This window comes from Dreissena polymorpha, chromosome 4, assembly GCF_020536995.1.
Source record: "Dreissena polymorpha isolate Duluth1 chromosome 4, UMN_Dpol_1.0, whole genome shotgun sequence".
Lineage (NCBI taxonomy): Eukaryota > Metazoa > Mollusca > Bivalvia > Myida > Dreissenidae > Dreissena > Dreissena polymorpha.
This window is the reverse complement of record NC_068358.1, coordinates 131,354,197-131,374,690: the sequence shown is the minus strand read 5'-3', so window position 1 is coordinate 131,374,690 and position 20,494 is coordinate 131,354,197. Positions and strand designations below refer to the sequence as shown.

Here is a 20,494-nt window from a genome sequence, read left to right as displayed (position 1 = left end):
AAATCTGTGTTCTGTTTGCGATGCATCTTATAATAATTTAGAACCTAGTTAAATAACGTGTTTCGCATTAATCAACATTTGTGTATGCTGGTAGCACCACAGTTAACTTTTCTGAAAAAAAATTTTCACTATCAAATATATATGTTATATATATATATATTTGATAATGACTTTTTTCAGAAAAGTTAATTTTTCGTTATAATATGATTATTTATCATTCAAAATGATGTTTTCACTAATTAATATCATAGCCACACCCTAACCACCCGTAGGTAGCACATGGAATTTACTATGGAGCAACGTCACGCTAAAATGGGTTTAATGACAGTGTCAGAAGCTACCCTTTCCGCTGTTTAGTCACGCGAGGTTTTGTGGCCTCAAAAGCGAAAAGGGTAGTTCCTGGCCAGACTGCGCGGATGAGAAGGCTGGGCTGAAGCTACGCTTTCCGCATATGGCATTTGACCAATTTTCGCATGACGCGTGCCTCGTGTTTGTAATAAGTGTGAATAAAACAGGTATAGACGATGCAGTAAAAAGGCATTCATACCAATGTTCGAGTTACTATTCACCATGTATGTGCCATAAGCAATGAAACTGCAATTCTGTGTTGGATGTGACTTTATTGACATGTGTGATTTATTGGTAGACTTTAACTGCACTGGATGGAATTGTAATTTTTTACACGCATCAAATTATTGCGTTTGATTTTGAGAACACCATTTTTTATTTTGTTTACTTGAATTATTATCTTTCTATATGTAGATTTATTATTTTGGTCTCATTTTTTATTCATCCACATCAAGGTTGTATATCGTTATGTCACACGTGACACGTTAAATGTCGTATTCATGTTTACAAGATTTGTTATGCAAATAATCAAATTGCGTTTTTCAATTGAGCCGCGTCATGCCAAAATGGGTATGACATTTGCGGTCTGGTCCGAAGCTGTCATATCCGCTATAAAGTCACGCTCAGTGTCAGGTCTCATTAGCGGATACAAGGACAATAGGCATACCAAGAGCTACACTGCTTGCCTATGTCATATGGCCTATTTTCGCAAGACGCGGGGTCAATAAACAGCGAGATTGGACAATGTCACTCATGGATCAAAACATGATTACCGAAAAGTTTACCAAAGTAAAATTTTCGAATGTGCATTTAAAGGAGCTATCCCACCAACTTATCAAATTAAATTTTTTGCAACCAACCGGATGTGCAAAAAATAATTTTAATGGCAGACATATGATCTGTATAGAATATGATTGATATGTCTGAACTAATCTATGAAGACTAATGTTTTCTTATTGCATTTACTGGTCATCCATTATCCCGACAAATTAACCCATTCATGCCTAGCGTCCTGAAAAAAGGACATTGCAAACAGCATAGACCCAGATGAGACGCCGCATAATGCGGCGTCTTATCTGGGTCTGCGCTGTTTGCTTCAATGAATTTCTTTATGAAATATTCTAAATATAGAAATAAATACACTTGACACCCCTAATTTTGGAAATAAATTGATCCAATTTAGAAGGATGGGAGAGTCCACTGGGCATATATGGGTTAAATTATTGTCTAAGATTGCCGAATGCAACCTTCATCCTACAAGCGTACGAGCAAATACCATCTAAAACTTTACTTACACAAGTATAAAACGATTTGATTTCTTGGCAAAATATTTCTGTTTTGAAACACGTTAATCAGGCGTCTGGTATACTTTTTGTATCTCATACGAGTGTATGTAAGACAGCCGTTGGCATGAAAAACTCAATTTGAGTCGTGTTATGAAAAAAATGGGCATAATGCATGTGCGTAAAGTGTCGTCCCAGATTCGCCTGTGCAGTCCGCATTACTCCCAGATTGCACAGGGTAATCTGGGACGACACTTTACGCACATGCATTATGCCCAGTTTCTCAGAACACGACTCATTTGTTCGGCATTCGTGTTGCTGTAATATCTGTGACTAGTGTTATGTAAATGTATTTACTTATAATCATTAAATTGCAAACACGAACATTTTTGTCGTCTTTTGACTTGTTTGGAAGTCGTGAATTGTCGACCGTCGATCATGACTATAAGTACATGTAAGTTGCATCGGAAAACAACATTAACACTGAGTGGGCAAATAATTATGCGATTGTGTAATACTAAGGTTCTGCCTAGGCTTTTTTATTTAAAATGTTAAATATAATCGTTTATTTGGCAAGCTGTTGGGAAAAAAACTGAGCAAACTTCACTACTTTGAATACTTAGCTATGGGTTTTTGTTAAAGACTATAACCGAGTTTTCAACAAGTATGACTAAATCGTTCCATTTTATAGTTGACAATTATTTACCAAATATGTCCGCATTTCGCAAGAACGAAACTAATATAATTGTTGTATTTCCACATTCGAACGATTGCGGTTCAATAAAGCCATCGCTAATACTGGAGTGTTCATAAGTTGATGCATTTCGATGACCAGATGGTAAAGACGTGTTTTCACGCGTAAAATGCGATAACACATTCACGAAAACGTTCCAATAACTAAAACGTGCTTTTAATTGCACTTATAACCCGACATATACAACAATACATAAAATGGCGATCTGTTGATTGAATTTGATCAAATGTTTATAGAGATTTAATCAAAGACACAGATATTCCCTCGTGTAATTGTATTCCAATAATAGCAAATAATATTACAGTTCAAACTAAGAAGCTTCAATGAAAACGGAGATGTGCATCGTGCATTAAAACGTTATGAATTTTAATACTAAAAGTAATTGTGAAATTTCGTAAATGTTCATGTAAACCATGAATAATTTACGAAAGTAATGTCCATTGACAGGAACTTTGGTATGTATGTAAATAAATGATCGATTTAGTTTGATTGAATTTCCTTTAACAATTTCATTGTATTACGATTGATGTTGGTGATTTGCGTCAAATGATATAAATTGCACACTGCTTTAAGACAGTTAACTGTCAAATATGTTTTTTTAATAATTAAAATACTAGAAATATATACAAGCTTTATTAATTTGTACACAAGGATGTGCAGAACGTGTGCAAATAATAGCACTATCAGTTATATTTTACATATAAATATACCACTTTCGCTGACAACATAAACACGACGTGGAGAATGTCAATAAGAAGTAAGTATAAATTAATCATTTAAACTTGTAACCATGGAGTTATCACAGTGTTAATTTATATGCACGGCACATTGAGAACAGTTACTTGTGGATAGTCTGGGCTGATTATGGAATAAGGAAACTGGGCAATTCCATGACAAGCGGCACCTGAAATACAAAGCGGAGTTTGTTTATCTAGGACGGAAAATAGAGGTACCATTCGAATATTGGATTGAATGATTTTACCCCCATCATCACGCCCGCATTAACCCTTTGCATGCTGGGAAATGTGTCGTCTGCTAAAATGTCGTCTGCAGAATTTCTAAAATAAGCATTTTCTTCTATTTTTTTCAAAGAATACTATCAGAATAGCAAACAGTTTGGATCCTGATGAGACGCCACGTTCTGTGGCGTCTCATCTGGATCCAAACTGTTTGCAAAGGCCTTTAAAATTCGGTTCCCACACTGAAAGGGTTAAAGATACTGTAGAGGATATTGTAGAGGACAATATAAGGAGGCAACTTAAAAAAATATACATCACTGGTCCTTTGCGAATTTAGATAATGTTTAAGGTATTGTTCTATTAATATATATAATGTAACAATATGAACCCCAGAGGCTGGCCAACTTCAACCATATGAACATAATTTGAACAAGAGCTGTCTCCATAGGATGACATACGCCACCGATAAACGCTTTGATAGAAGTTATGAGCACTTTTCGAAACCTAATCGCGGACCCTAAGTTCAAGGTCAAGGTCAAAGGGGTCAAAATTTGTGTGCGTATGGAAAAGCCTTGTCCATATACACATGCATACCAATTATGAAGGTTCAATCTGAAGCGACATAGAAGTTATGAGCATTTTTCGAAACCTAAACGCAAAGTGTGACGGACAGACGGACGGACAGACGGACGCACTATATGCCCTTCTTCGGGGGCATAGAACGAAACTTTGTAGAGAACCATTGTAAAAATGTGCATATTATGCTGGTACAAACACGGTTCTACATAGCAAATTAAAACATGGGGACCTTGCGGTTTTATGTATGTTTATTTTTATCTTTCATAAACTTATGTGACCTACATGCACCGAACCGAAATGATGCGAATGTTTTTAATTAAGGAACACTCAAGAATCATTTCTGTGAAAGTCTGTACAAAAATCTGCAAAGCCCTTCCGGATTTGAAGTCTTCTTAATCAAAAGTTAACAACTGACGCACGCATATATGAACGCACGTATACACGCACTCACGGACAGCAACAAACGCTTAGCCTGAAAATGGAAGCCACATATTGTTCACAGGTGTAAACTACATGAAGACATCAATATAATCTTTAAATTATTTGGAACCAAGATTTGTAGAGTATACATTTACTTGAAAGGGGACTCTAACTTACCGTGTTCACCTCGTATATTAACTGCCAATACAGCTCCCACGAAGTCCGGATAATATTTGATAATACTTTTCATAGCTTCAGCTGTAGCAACTGATGGTGAAACTCCGGTTTTCATGAGCATCACGGCATAAAAACTACAAAGACCCCGATATAACCTAATCATATATTGTACGCGAAATCTAGAAAACTCAAAAACAAACTGAAATGTTCACTTTTATATCTGCCGGTACTCTCACTCCCTCCGGAGTCTACTGTGGAGTTTATTCCAATGTTAGAGAATAAAAGAATGTATGGAATTCATAATATTTTATGCTAGATTGCAACCTTGCGGGTCACCATGACACAAATACGAACATGCAATGTAGATAAATATAAATACATGATCTGACACAGTTGTCATTTTATTAAAGGAGTTTAGGATTGTGTTAGTAGCCAGCATTCTGCAAGCTTACTAACGAATTTTTACGAACGAGTTTTATAGCACTTAAGACGCGATTCAAATCTTTTTATCATGGTGGGTAATCTTTTGCACAATTATTAAAGACACTTAAATGCAAAAAATGATACACGACAAATATGATTCCACAAGGTCTACTGATCAGTTACGCTCAATTGGTCATTGTCGGTCCAGGCACTACTTAAGAGTGCCCCAGGCACTTTTTAGTATTCTACAAAGTATACGGGGTACACAAAATATACTAAAAAGTACATTTAAGGGTACTTTTAAGTAGTACCTGAGCCGACAAGGACCAGTCGAGCCTCAGTTACATAATCAAAGCATTGGTCTGTGAAGCTCAAACACTGGTCAAAAACTTACGTGCACAAGCTAACGGAAAGTTTTTGGTCACTTTACATTTTTAATTTAAAATATTTTTTGTGAGATTTTGAAAATGAAAACAGATTAATAATGTAAACTGAATGAAAATAAGCCTACCTTGGAAGAAAGCGCATCATGATATCTCCATCACCCGTGCCCGCAGCCCCGCCTACTTCGTTATCTACGTAACTGCCTGCGCCAGCGATAGGGGAATCGCCCACCCGTCTATTTATTATACGATTATGGATATAAACTTTTTCAAACTACATACGTTCAACGATCATTTTTTTCAGACCATAATAGATATGCGTTGAGTATTATTATATGCGAATATTATCTTCTAGGGATGCGAAATTTATTGAGCACTATAAAAAAATCACCATCATGGGTATTTGCGAGTTGAATATATAATGTTGCATTTTTACCCTGGAACTTTGTGATTCAGGCCATTAGTTGAGGTTCCTCCCGCCACATTGCCCTGCATGTCTATCGCGATCATACCTGATCATGAATACAAAATAATATTCAGAAGTAAGGAACATAATATTTCAGCAATCCATGTTACAGTAATCAAAGCTTTATTAATAAATGTTCATTTATAGATCTTTGCTGTGATATAATGTTTTTCTGTTATTATAGTGGAACAATGACCGCACTGTGAAGTTTTGAACAGGTCACATAAACAATCAAAATAATAAATATATATTTCCTTTTTGTCATGTCCTTAAAAAAGCATTTGATATACCTAATGTACACATATATACAGTCGCTATAAACATAAGCATAAGCTAACTACCTATGGTGTCATGGTTGTCTCCCCCTATCCGTTTGTAGGCATCATTGGAGAGTTGTCGTACTTGATGTACGGATGGTGGGAATGGTTTGGGTTTGTATGGACCACAGAACTTGGTCGGATCTGGCACAACATTCTGAAATAAATTTATATGATAAGTTGTATGCATAATGTCAATAACTACCCTTCAGTTACTTAATTACATGAAGTTTTTCATAACAGCCTAATTAATCTTTATACAAATTGATGTTTTCACTCGGAACGTTCGGGCACAAACTTGAATTATTTAGAGAAACCAAACATTAGTGAACATGGACCACGAATCAATAAAAATCAAATAAAACATGTATGCCTCCCCATCACAAATATCATAATGGGATTAATGACAAATATTTAGAGTTGTTCTAATATTGCATGCCCCTATGACCAACACTGTTTTTACTGCAAATCAATAGCGATCTTTCATCCTTCATGACTAAGCAGCATACTTGTTTTATGATCGTAGGTTAGTCATTAATATCAAGATATTGTGTTTTCATTTTTCAAGCCACTGATAGCTTGACCTTTTACCTGGTTACATGAAAGACCACATGCATCTTCTTTTAATTCCTGATCTGGAAAACCCTCAAATATTATTATTTTGTTACACAAACATATTACACATCTGTGTATCCCTTTTTCTATAAGTATTATATTAAAATAGTCCTATTTGGATTCAAACATTTAAAACACAGATCACAAAGTCTAAAGACTCCAACAAACCCATTGCAGTATATACTGAACAGTGGGTCTGGTAATGATGCTGCCACATACAACAGTATGTGTGTTTTCACCATCTTTACTTATAAAAATTGGGCTATTCTTTCTCTCTCTCCTCCTTAAAAAACAATACAAACAATAACATACAATAACAACATCATATTAATGATAATAATTAATAATAAGTACAGTAACATAACAAAAACATAGTAATCTAATACTATAAAACAACTCCAATTTCTTTTGGATTAACTCATCCTTTTTTTTCATTTATATTTTTGCATATAAACTATTATTGTTTACTTTTTCTTAAAGTACAAAGTCAGCCGTGGGAAAATCTATTTTTAAACGGATTGACCTACTGGCAATCCGTAATAAGAAATTTCGGCAAATCAGCGCCATCGTTTTATAAGCGCATCAACCAATTAAAACGCCGCTTTTTAACGTTAGGCCTATCCACTGTAAAGCACTGCGTCTTTTTAACGCTTCATATAAAGGTTATATATTTTTAAACCAATAGATTTTTATTAAGGCACCGCACCAACACTGCAAAGTTTTATATTTATACCAATGGTACAGCCCAGTAAAATCGGGCTGTCCATTTTATGGCCGTTTTCGGCTTTTTTATGCAGAGTTTTATGTTAAGCAGTGTGCTCGGGCAATGGTTTTTAACCGAAGTCCCGAGGGTAAATAACCCCATTAGTCTTTTAATTCCAAGTCACCAACATACCAACTAACATGTTTTGGATGATACATGCAGTTGGTAAAAGCACAATGGTCTACATTTCATGTTATTAGCACCTGTTATCATAACCTTTGACTTTTGATCTCAAAATGTAAAGGTGTCATTGTAGTCACCATCATGCACATTTTTACAATAGTAAGTCAAAGCATCTCTAGATATAATTAAGAAACGAAATAGTCTTAATTTCATTCTTCAATCTTCTTTAACCTAGACCTTTGACTTGTGAACCTCTAAATCATAAGGTGCATCAATTTTATACAAAGTAACAATCATACCAATTTGCATGATCATAAGTCAAATCGTTCTCTAGATATCCTATCGTAATTAAATGAGTTACAGACCGACATACCAATTATGCAACCAAGTGACGGACAGTTGCTTTTAAATGTAGCAATATACCCCCACTTCTTCAAACGGGGATTGATTGGCATCAAAATTCCTGCTTCATGCTTTCATAAATAGAAGGATGTACATATACAAAAATGCCAACACAAAAAACAATTTGAGTAAGAATAAAAACAATTTAGACTTTAAACTTTGGCAACCAACCTAATTGATTAAAACAAAAAGCATCTCTTTTTTTAAAGCATACAGCATGAAATATCTTCATCTTACTTTCCAATAGTTTGGCTGGCAATTGTTTTGTTTCCATTGGTTGTACATGTCCACGCTCTTGTTGCTATGGAGGTCTGATATCTGGAATCCAAGCTGTTTTGCAAAGGATGTTGCTGTCAACAAAAATAAAAATGTACCAATGGTATGACTTACTGACCAAACATAATGGATTTATAACACAACAGTTACAAAACAAAATGCTGTATTCAATCAATGCATATGCATTGGTATGAAGCATTCTCAGCATTGATTAATTACCCGAATAAAAAAAGTCCTATAGTAGGTCGAGTACATATGAGGTAAGGTGATGTGAGTGTTCATAAAGTTGAATGGACGTATTGCAGCTTTTGAGAAAGCAGTACACTGTAACAGGGACCTATACAAACAAAGGGATGAGACACTCACTGAACCGAAGAACAAGCTAACGCGTTGTTACGCAAAAGGGAAACGAGACTTGCGACCCAACGAGACTTCGCGCTTCGAGGCAAATTTTCACAGCCGCCATTTTGACAAAGCGAGACCGTGACAAAGCAATCGAGAAAGAATAAGAGTATAAATTAACCAAGTGTTGCCAACACAGAAGTATTCATTGCAAAGGTTTGTTGACTTTGATACATCTTATTGTTTCATTTGTTTTCGACTATGCTTTGTACTTACTTATAAAACAACGGTGGGTATTTTCACCAAATCATGCGTATCATTGTTTACACTTCAATAATCCGAGAAACGTGTGTCGTGGCTTTTTTCAAAAGGCTTGGTCAAATAAAGCTCTATACTATTCATGTTGGTATTCTTACAAACGTTACATTTCAACGCATTGTGTGATGCTAATTTTATTTGTATTATTAGCAAATTCATGATTTTGAATGAGCACAAAGGCAATACAATTTTAGTCATTTTTTTATATTTTACCACTTTCAGTTTCATCAACATATGCCGTGGCTCTTTTTGAAAGGGCCTTAGGCTCAGTCAATACTAGCCCTATATATATCATGTTGGTATCTTTACAAACGTTACATTTCAATGCATTGTGTGGTGCAAATTTAATTTGCATTATTTTCAAAGGTATAATTTTGTATTAGCTCAAAGATTATACAATTGTTGTCATTTTTTTATTTTGTAATCACTGTCAGTTTGATCAACATATGTCGTGGCTCTTTTCGAAAGGCTCAGTCAATACTAGCCCTATATTAATCTTATGGGTATCTTTACAAACATTACATTTCCACGCATTGTGTGATGCTAATTTTAAATGTATTATTTGCAAATTCATGATTTTGAATGAGCACAAAAGCAATACAATTTTAGTCATTTTTTTAATTTTCTTACCACTATCAGTTTCATCAACATATGTCGTGGCTCTTTTTGAAAGGCTCAGTCAATGCTAGACCTATATATATCATGTTGGTATCTTTACAAACGTTGCATTTCAATGCATTGTGTGGTGCAAATTTAATTTGCATTATTTGCAAAGGCATAATTTTGAATTAGCTCAAAGATTATACAATTTTAGTCATTTTTTTATTTTGTAATCATTATCAGTTTGATCAACATATGTCGTGGCTCTTTTCGAAAGGCTCCGTCAAAACTAGCCCTATATTAATCATATGGGTATCTTTACAAACATTACATTTCAACGCATTGTGTGATGCTAATTTTATTTGTATTATTTGCAAATTCATGATTTTGAATGAGCACAAAAGCAATACAATTTTAGTCATTTTTTTACAATTTTATAACCACTATTAATATGATCAACATATGTCGCAGCATTTTTGGAAAGGCTCAGTCAATACTTGCCCTTTATCAATCTTGTTGGTTTAAATTCAATTTGTTTTATATTTTCAGTGTGCTAAAAAGAAGCAAAAGAGGGTTTGACTCCGCAAAGACAAATGTCATGACGCCAGCGAAACTTGGGCGTACAAACCCAGGTCGTTTCCACATTAAGAACTTTTAATGGTTGAAAAACATTGTGGACTTTAAATAGTGCTGACATACATGTGTGTTCAAGACAAAAGAAAATTCAGTATGAATTAGTTTTAAATATTCAATTGATTAAATTAAACTGTTGCATTTTTTCATAAATGAACACATTGCAGCAGTGAATATCTCTGCTTAACTCAAAAGTGACAGTTAGATCTTTTATCATGTTAATCAAAAATGTGTTCCTAAAACTCATTATAAATATAAAATTTTCAAACTTGTTTAAACAAGATAATTTGGTATTTAATTTTAGTAAGCTTTTTGTATTGCTGTAGGCTTCGAATAAATCTTCTGCATTACCATGTAAAGAGGAATCTCAATATTTTGTCGTTGAAATAATAAATAGAAAATTGTTAGTATTATTATCAAATTTTTGTTGTTCTATTTCACATTGCAAATGGTTACTTGTGAAAACTCGTTTACAAATATGTGATTTTTTTTACATGCTATTGATTTTTAAAATATTTTCTTTAACTGAATGCTCATTACACTTAGTAACATGAATGTATTGTTACACATACTCTTAAACTTAAATAATACCAAGATTACCTATCATGCATGAACTAATGTGTATGTTTCAGTGATTGACTGATTATACTGAGAAATAAAACATAAACGACTTTTATGAATTGCATTGCCTTCAAATTCTGCTGATTTTTGTTTAATACTTGAACACGAAATCACGAAGACTTATAGTACTACTATAGATATCATGTTCAAAAGGAGTCCAACAGAATAATATAATGGCATGCGAACCTTCATTGTCTCGGATGAAAAAACAATTATACATTTTAAATTGTAAGCAATTGGCAGGCGTTAATAATGTTGATATTTTTCACGCAGCAGAGTAACATTTTTAATTAATTAAAAGACCGGTCTTTGCTACATGCACATATGTGCGATATACAATGGCAATTGAAACCCTGTGAAACAAATGGTATTGTTACTCGTTAACGCATCCGGTAATTGGGTTCCGTGTAGCATACTGCGTATTAATATTACCAATTATTTATTTCCAAGAAACAAGGCAAAATTGAACGAATATATATTTGTTTATTACACAACGAAAGTCGAATATTGCGAAACAACTATCACCATCAATGAGCGAAATCGCTCGCAATCGAATGAATCTGCTTTCCTTCAGCTACATGAAGGTCAGTCTGGCTGCACAGGTTCTGAGCGACTCTGTTGGTGAATATTAAAATGGCATGCAAAACTTTGCTGCGACGGAGGTTAAAAGAACAGTTATACATTTTGAGTTGTTTGCACTTAACATGTCTTGATTATGACGTTATTTAAAAGAAAACATGGTAACATTTTAATTCTATTAATAGACCGGTCTTTTGTACATGCACATACGTGCTATTAACAACGGCAATTTAACCCTGGCGAAACAACCGGCAATTAATATTCATCAAAGGGTCCGATAATTGGGTCCCCGTTCGACATACTGCGTAATAATTAGACTAAATAATGAATGATTTTGAGATCAACAACGCAACAATTGAGCGAATAGGTACTTGTTTATTTAACATAATATAATTTGAATCCGAAAAAAACGTAACCCGCTCAATAAGCGAAATCCCTCGCAATCGATATCGTGTAGCCGCATTATCGCTACACAGGGACCAATCAATCGAGATTATCAAATCTCGGTTTATTTTGCGTGCTGTAACGGGATAACGCGAGGTTGCTAATCCCTTTGTTTGTATAGGTTCCTGACTGTAACTCCAATATAAAGCGCTCCGTTATAACGCTGAATCCAATATAACGCGGAGGGTGCTTGGATCCCATTTTTTCTCCAACCTTCCATTTGATTTCTGATTCAAATCCGTTTTATGCAACTTCATGTATTTTCAGACAATTCAAAGATGGCGGCAATCACAGTCATGTTGATTGCTTTATTCAACCGTCCGTTGAACCGATTATAATCGCCTCGAGGTTAAACAACACCGACAGCTAATTGGTGTTAATCTGTTGTGTAATGTCAATAAAGGTGTGAAAAACTCGCGTGTCAGTGTTTATTACATGTATTCCTCATCAGAGCGGTTCAGTGCGATAATTTCCATAAGTTAAGTGCAAGCGGGATAGTTATACAATTTAAGTAATTCAAAACGATTGAAACATTCTTACTTTGATATGGTTGCAGTTTGACTATATTAAATGAGCGGCTGTGAAATATACTGCCTACTGTATAAAACAACTTTTTCTGTCATTTCATTATCATTCTAGTATTATGTCATTTAATCTTTCAGTTCGTGTATAAGAAATTAAATAATGCAGACGATTTATTTACATGCGAACGCAGTGTACCGGCAATTGTTAACAGAGTTTCACTTTCATTTTCGCGCGGTATCAGATGTATTGATGTTAAGGGAACAGCCAATATGAGCAGGAATATAATTTTTACCTTCTAATTAACCCTTTCAGTGCGGGAACCGAATTTTAAAGGCCTTTGCAAACAGTTTGGATCCAGATGAGACGCCACAGAACGTGGCGTCTCATCACGATCCAAACTGTTTGCTATTCTGATAGTATTCTTTGAAAAAAAAAAGAAGAAAATGCTTATTTTAGAAATTCTGCAGACGACATTTTAGCAGACGACACATTTCCCAGCATACAAAGGGTCAAGTCGCAGTATAGACTAAGGTAAATGTCAAGGTCGCAATAAGTTCCATTGATGTGGGTTAACTGAGAGTATTCATAACAAAAATCCATGGTAAAAGTATCAAAGCTTTGTTAAAGGCATTATTGATGTTCAACAAAATGCTTTAATTTGGCTTAACCAAAAATTTAGACTTTTTGAACTATTCTTACTCAAAATGAAGGCCAATAGCAAGGTCAAAAGTCAAAATGAGAAAGGATGATGTTGGTGTGTTGATAGAATAAAAGCTGTGTAGGAAGGATTATTGACCCTATACAAAATTTGTAAATTTTTGTTAACATCTTATGGACGGATGTTAGGACTTTAGAAATGTTTCTGTAAAGGCCCTGAGATGGTAGGGCATAACAAATCCCCCCCCCCCACACACACTTAGTTTATTATGTGCACATTAAAATCAAAATAGAAGACTATTTTAGGATTGAAAGTAAGTTATTTATTTTGATATTAAACCTACCTTTATATTCTTAATTTTAGGAAGGAGTCAAGCAACATTTTGTATATAATTAATTGTTATAAACTAGAACATCGTCAGATTATGCAATTTGTTTTGTTTTGTTTGTAACAAAATGAACAGAAAATCTCTCTTAAACTACTTGCAACTAAACCGAAATTGTACATGTAACTAAAGAGATCTGTTCAAAGTATTCTGAATTATAAAATCTATTAAATCTACTTAGAATACCGTAGTTTATATTGTTGTAATATCATTCTGGATACTGTTTGGCAAATTGCCTTTGTAGGGATTTTAAACCAGGTCCTTTGGGACCAAATCTAATGTGCAACCAGTGCACAATTAAGGTTTAAGAACAAATAATATTTTTCATGCTATGTTAGTAATGAACATATTTCCCAAATAATAAATTATAATGCATTAAAACGTTAAATAAGTATGTCTTTTTTATGCTTTCACAAACAAAGAAATGATCATTAAAACGTGTGTAGTAGTCACCAATTTAATTATGCTTGTAGCCATGGCAATTCTGTGAACAGAGCCCTTAAAATGTATTACCATTTTGCAAATCTGTAAATGGACCCCTTAACTCTTTTAGTGCTGGAACAGAATTTTGAAGGCCTTTGCAAACAGTTTGGATACAGATGAGAAGCCACAGAATGTGGTGTCTCATCAGGATCCAAACTGTTGGCTATTCTGATAGTATACTTTGAAAAAAATCGAAAAAAATGCTAATTTTAGAAATTCTGCAGACAACATTTTAGCAGACGACAAATTTCCCAGCATGCAAAGGGTTAAAACATAACAGTAGAACTAACCTTGATCGCCCACCAGTAGTGTGTGTGTGGTCCTCTCCATCACAGCACGGGCCACAGAGATGGCTGTCTTCACCAGCCTGATGGCACCAACAGCACCAACATCATGTGTAATGCTGTTTGATGAAGAACATAAAGTGCACTTTAAGTGGTTACATTTTCGCAACTAAAGCAAGTCTAAATGTATTAATGTAATATTATATATTACATCACAGCAATTTATTCTTTTTCTTTCCTGAAGATGAAGGCTTACACATTCATACCTACAACTTGTTCGTAGAAATTCCAGATATTATGAAATATTACCTAAACTAACTTGAATTTATAGACATCAAGACTGCAATAAAATTACGTAGATAATATTTATTTGCCCTTACTAAAATATGATACAGTAAAAATTAACTTAATAAAATTCGTCCAAGCTTTAGCCAAATGTTACCCATCCATAATCATAGCATCCAAAGTAGTCTCCCCTGCCTCATCAGGGTTACTTCCCCAGCCGACACTCCCATCACATCGCTCCAACTCACACTCAGTGCACCCAGCCTCTACTGCGTCCACAGCTGTCCGGTTGTTGCTGAGCATTTGCCATGCTGAAGGTGCAAGATAAATAGTTGACTTAACAAAACCAATATGGATTTACAGGACTCCATTTCAAAAACTCTAATTTGTCATTCAAGACACATCCTTAATTTAAACATGCATCTCCTGTTGACACTTTTGAGTGTTATTTTTGTGTATCATATAACAATGTAATGAATAAAATAATAAACATTTCTTATCTATTAAACCAATTCAAAACATACTGAATATTTGAGCCGCGTTCTGAGAAAACTGGGCTTAATGCATGTGCGTAAAGTGTCGCCCCAGGCTAATCGGGGACGACACTTTCCTCTTTTATGGTATTTTTAGTTTCAAGGAAGTCCCTCTTTACCGAAAATCAAGTTTAGGCGGAAAGTGTAGTCTCTGATTAGCCTGTGTGGACTGCACAGGCTAATCTGGGACGACACTTAACGCACATGCATTACGCCCAGATTTCATAGAACGCGACTTATTTATATAAATAAAGACAAAACAACTGAATTTGATTCCCATGACTCCCATGGTTATCAAGAGGTACCCGTAAGTATCAACCCCCTGAGCCTTCAGCCCTGTGGACTCTGAAATGTTAAGGTAAAACCCTGAACCAACAAAATCAATGGTTAAGTTTCAACAACTTAATGGGCAAGTTTTACAACATTTTATAGACCAGTCTTAATTGTCCAAAATGTGTTCAACTAAGTTGGAACAACTAATTTCTTGTGACCATTTTTAAGCCTATCAAGCTCTGATGAACTGATTTTTGGGCAATCTTGAAGTGGTTTTTTAGTCCATTTTGTTAAAATGCCACATTGGAAATGTAAACATTTTGTGTCATGAGACGTTGATAGAGCCTTATATAATTTGTAATTTTGAAGGGAAGGGATAGGGAAAAACAATCAAGATTACCCTTATGGATGGGGCAAATATTCTGACCTGCAGGTTAGGGCTAAGAAGATATGTGTTCGTCAGAAACACAATGCCCCCTTCTGCGCTTCTTTGAAGCCATATATTTGACCTTTGACCTTGAAGGATGACCTTGACCTTTCACCACTCAAAATGTGCAGCTCCATGATATACACATTCATGCCAAATATCAAGTTGCTATCTTCAATATTGCAAAAGTTATTACCAAGGTTAAAGTTTTGGGACGGAATGACAGAGTGACAGACAAACAGGCCATAATCAATATACCCCCTCTGGGGGCATTAAAAGCTATGTCTTGTTTACCAAATGTGCAAAAAGAGTATGATCATTTTAGACCAGAAAGATCTAATTTAACATCTTATAAATTATTCCTTTTGAATATATGTCTAAGAGTATATACAATTTATAACAAAACATAATCTACTACCATAATAACTTTTAATCAGGGTCTTATTTGGTTTTCAATTATTCCCTTAACAGATGAACACAATTTCAGACCGAATTGTACATGTGTTCAGCTATTTGATATACTCTTTGTATTTTTGTTTTCCATATTGGTAGTGTAGGGTTCAGTAGTTTATTTGCAATATTTATGTTAACTTAAGCAAGAAGCAATACAATGTTTTAATACAAAAGATAAGCAGGAAAAGCAGGTATCCATCAGCATTATCCCGTAACGTAATAAATTACAAAGATATAAGAGATAAATATGCACAAAGAAGCACATAAGGTTGTATTATATACAAAAACACAAGTAAACTAAGGACCTGTTTTTAGCAGGTGTCACTAACTAACTTGTGTGCTAAATCATTTTTGTATAATGGTTACTTCTTAAGTAATACTTTCATTTTACAGAAACAAGTGCATGAGATTCTTCAACTAACAATTTGCAAAATTATTATACTGATTACTGAATATTGGTTGGACTATTTTCATACACTCACTTTGGCAACATTTATATCAATTAAAAAAAGGAAGCTGATTTGATGAATAATGTTAATGCTTTTATACATATTTTGAGGTTAAAATCAAAACAAATTGACAACATAAGTACATGCATTACAGGTAATGATTTTATTGCACATACAAAGTTCTTGTTAAACAACAATAATTCAAGTGTTAGAAATTTATACAATGTAAAGTTCATAATTAAAATTATTTTTTTATAAATATACAAGAAATTATACAGGTTTTGAAATTATTTCATTCTTCTGAGGACAAAATCATAGTGCAGGCCTATGAGGAAGCGTACTAACAAATACTAATAGTGATTGGACAAATACTAATAGTGATTGAACAACTACTAATAGTGATTGAACAAATACTAATAGTGATTGGACAAATACTAATAGTGATTGGACAAATACTAATAGTGATTGGACAAATACTAATAGTGATTGGACAAATACTAATAGTGATTGAACAACTACTAATAGTGATTGAACATATACTAAAAGTGATTGAACAAATACTAATAGTGATTGGACAAATACTTATAGTGATTGGACAAATACTAATAGTGATTAAACAAATAATAATAGTGATTGGACAAATACTAATAGTGATTGAACATATACTAATAGTGATTGAACAAATTCTAATAGTGATTGGACAAATACTAATAGTGATTGGACAAATACTAATAGTGATTGAACAACTACTAATAGTGATTGAACAAATAATAATAGTGATTGGACAAATACTAATAGTGATTGGACAAATACTAAGTGATTGGACAAATACTAATAGTGATTGGACAAATACTAATAGTGACTGGACAACTACTAATAGTGATTGGACAACTACTAATAGTGATTGGACAACTACTAATAGTGATTGGACAAATACTAATAGTGATTGAACAAATACTAATAGTGATTGAACAACTACTAATAGCGATTGGACAAATACTAATAGTGATTGGACAAATACTAATAGTGATTGGACAAATACTAATAGTGATTGGACAAATACTAATAGTGATTGGACAAATACTAATAGTGATTGGACAAATACTAATAGTGATTGGACAAATACTAATAGTGATTGGACAAATACTAATAGTGATTGGACAAATACTAATAGTGATCGGACAAATACTAATAGTGATTGGACAAATACTAATAGTGATTGAACAAATACGAATAGTGATTGGACAAACACTAATAGTGATTGGACAAATACTAATAGTGATTGGACAAATACTAATAGTGACTGGACAAATACTAATAGTGATTGGACAAATACTAATAGTGATTGGGCAAATACTATTAGTGATTGGACAAATACTAATAGTGATTGGACAAAGGCAGTGATGTCACATCTATATTGTTAATACATGAAGACGGAGTTTCTTGTGAGTGTTCAGGGTATGAAACTGTCTTACTTTTGTACTCTTGTAATTTTACCATCATAACTGAATTTGAATTACTTATTTTTTATTTTTTAAGCATGACATTAAAATCTAAAGTATACTTTGTTAAATTAAATGCATATGTATGCCTATATGCATGGTTTCAAGAACTCTGGTACAAATACTGCATTCATTCAGTTATGTTTTATTATTAGATAAAATTTAATTTAAACTCAGTACAAGATTGACATTGCATTGTCGCTGGAGTTCTTCTTCATATATTGTTCAAGATATCTCTCTGGGGCATTGCCAAACAAGAAACATTCAAGAGTCTTGGCCTGGCACAGTTACAAGTTTTTTCAAACTATGTACAAAGTCATTAGAAGCCTATTTCGTCGCCCTCCCTTTCATGAACCCTCCAAGGCTGGCAGCTGTCACAAGGTGGTTTGATGATTCCAGTCTTGTTGTTGAGAGTCTGAGGTAGTCCGTTCTTCAGACTGTATAAATGTACCTGCTGCTGCTGCCTCTTGTGTATGTTATAGCAGGACGGCGGTAGGGTTCAGATGAATAATCAATAAGGTTGTTACAATGGTGAGGTACATCATAGTAGCCTTAGCTTTTTTTACGTCTTTTTTGAGGGGCTACCATTCACGTCAGCTATCACCTGTTAACTCCAGTGCTTTGCACAGGATATTTGTCAGATGCCCCGTGGCCCTTAGGGGTGGGATAGGGAGGGCAGCTCCCTACATACGCTCATTTTTTTAACATTTACTTATTACATTATTTGGTGCATTATGACTCTTCAAGAAAAAATAGCTATACATTCATGGTTTACAATATTTTGTAAATCATTTAATACTTTCAAGTATAGATACGCATAGTCCTCATTCGATCAGTTTCCCAATGCATCCGTTTCATCTGGATTATCAATTGCCGAATACTTACTTCTTTTCCCGTCGCATATCCCATATATTCCTTTTTTAAATCAAATTCTTGTTAATATGGACGATAAAAGTAGTCAAGAATTTCCTAAACACAAATATTCATTTTGTTTTCTGAAGTAACAAATGAATTTTTGCATATGTGACTATTTAAAGATTTGATGAAATAATGTCCAATCTGGACGTGGGTTTTCCCTCAGAACACAAGTATGTGGCCTGACGTGCTGTTTGCGTTTTTAAACAACAATAAATACACCCACTCTTTTCACATGATGTTGTATAAGTCTGCAAAGTATTTGTGCACTTTTTATTGAGACAAAGAAACAATAAGAAATACAAGAAGCACTGTTTATTTTAAGCTAGAATTAATTTATGTTGCGTTAATATTAAAATTCTGAAGCGAGTTCGGATTACAAATTATATATACTAATCTGAGAATTCAACAAAACATTTATAGTTGTGTATAATCAAACAGTGGTTGGTAAAATTGCTTTACCGGTCGAATAAATGATATGACAACATTTATATGCATGAAATGCACTATTTCCACAAGGATGTATTGAATGTCTACAAGTGCTTTCGCTTTTGGAATGCATGCGCTCAGGCTCTCATTGGCTTATATCGATATTCCAATACAACAACAATCTGCCTTTAGGAATGCTTAAGTTGGGTAAAAAGTTTCATGTTATTGATGTTATTGACAGATGATAGTAAATCAGCTCTCAAAATATTGGCGAAGTCAATATCACTTTCATCTGAAGAATGGCTAATGCAATTACTGAAAAAATACACTAATCGGTAACTGTCAAGCGCACTGTTGACTCTGATTTCCAAATTTAAGCACGTGGTGAGGGACTCTTAAATGGCCAGTGGAAAGCACTGAACTCTGAATGGCCTCCAGCTGGTCAATGCTTGTCTGAGACACAGATGTTGGGCGAGTTGCCAAGTCACTGTAACACTATCAATAATGAATATGTCATCAACAACATTTTCATCATTTTTTTCTGGATTATATATATTATGTCAGAATTATTTTTGGTCAAAATGATGAAAAATGTTGTTTTATGACATATTGATAGTGTTAAAGTGACTTGGCCATGCACCCAACACCTGTGGTCTGAGAGTGAGGGTCACATGCAGCTGCAGCATTCTCCAACATTGGAGTTACTAGAAATCTTCACTGCAACTTTGCATGGTCAAGCTCTTTTTTACTCATCCAGTAAACAGTGGGTCAACTTTTTTACAGTAAACTCTGAAGTTTACGAGCATAATGTATTTTTAATTACAAACAACAACAATATAAAAAATTAGCTATCGGAAAAAAGAAAACCTGCTATCCTTATTTAATACCTGCTAAAGTAGCGTTTGTAAATGGCCAAGTGTTGATAACCACTGGCAATGGAAGCGAAACACAGTGACAAACAATAATAAGTAATACAAAAACTTTAATGTCTTTTTCTTTCATGGGCGCAGCCATTTTGCGGATCATGTGACAGTTGATGATTAAAAGAAAAGAAAAAGGTTAAACAAA

The 20,494-nt window shown here is 34.2% G+C and overlaps 1 protein-coding gene across 1 annotated transcript; it reads right to left on the bottom strand.

Moving 5' to 3' along the window:
- Positions 1–3,002: 3,002 nt before the first annotated feature.
- Positions 3,003–20,480, bottom strand: LOC127876514 (N(4)-(Beta-N-acetylglucosaminyl)-L-asparaginase-like). Its single transcript, XM_052421813.1, has 9 exons — positions 20,314–20,480; positions 14,603–14,756; positions 14,167–14,279; positions 8,250–8,362; positions 6,134–6,266; positions 5,763–5,838; positions 5,455–5,562; positions 4,521–4,654; positions 3,003–3,289 (listed from the first exon to the last, which is right to left on the bottom strand). Exons 1-9 carry the CDS (start codon positions 20,450–20,452, stop codon positions 3,198–3,200), a joined length of 1,062 nt encoding a protein of 353 aa, XP_052277773.1. The 5' UTR covers positions 20,453–20,480; the 3' UTR covers positions 3,003–3,197.
- Positions 20,481–20,494: the final 14 nt, after the last annotated feature.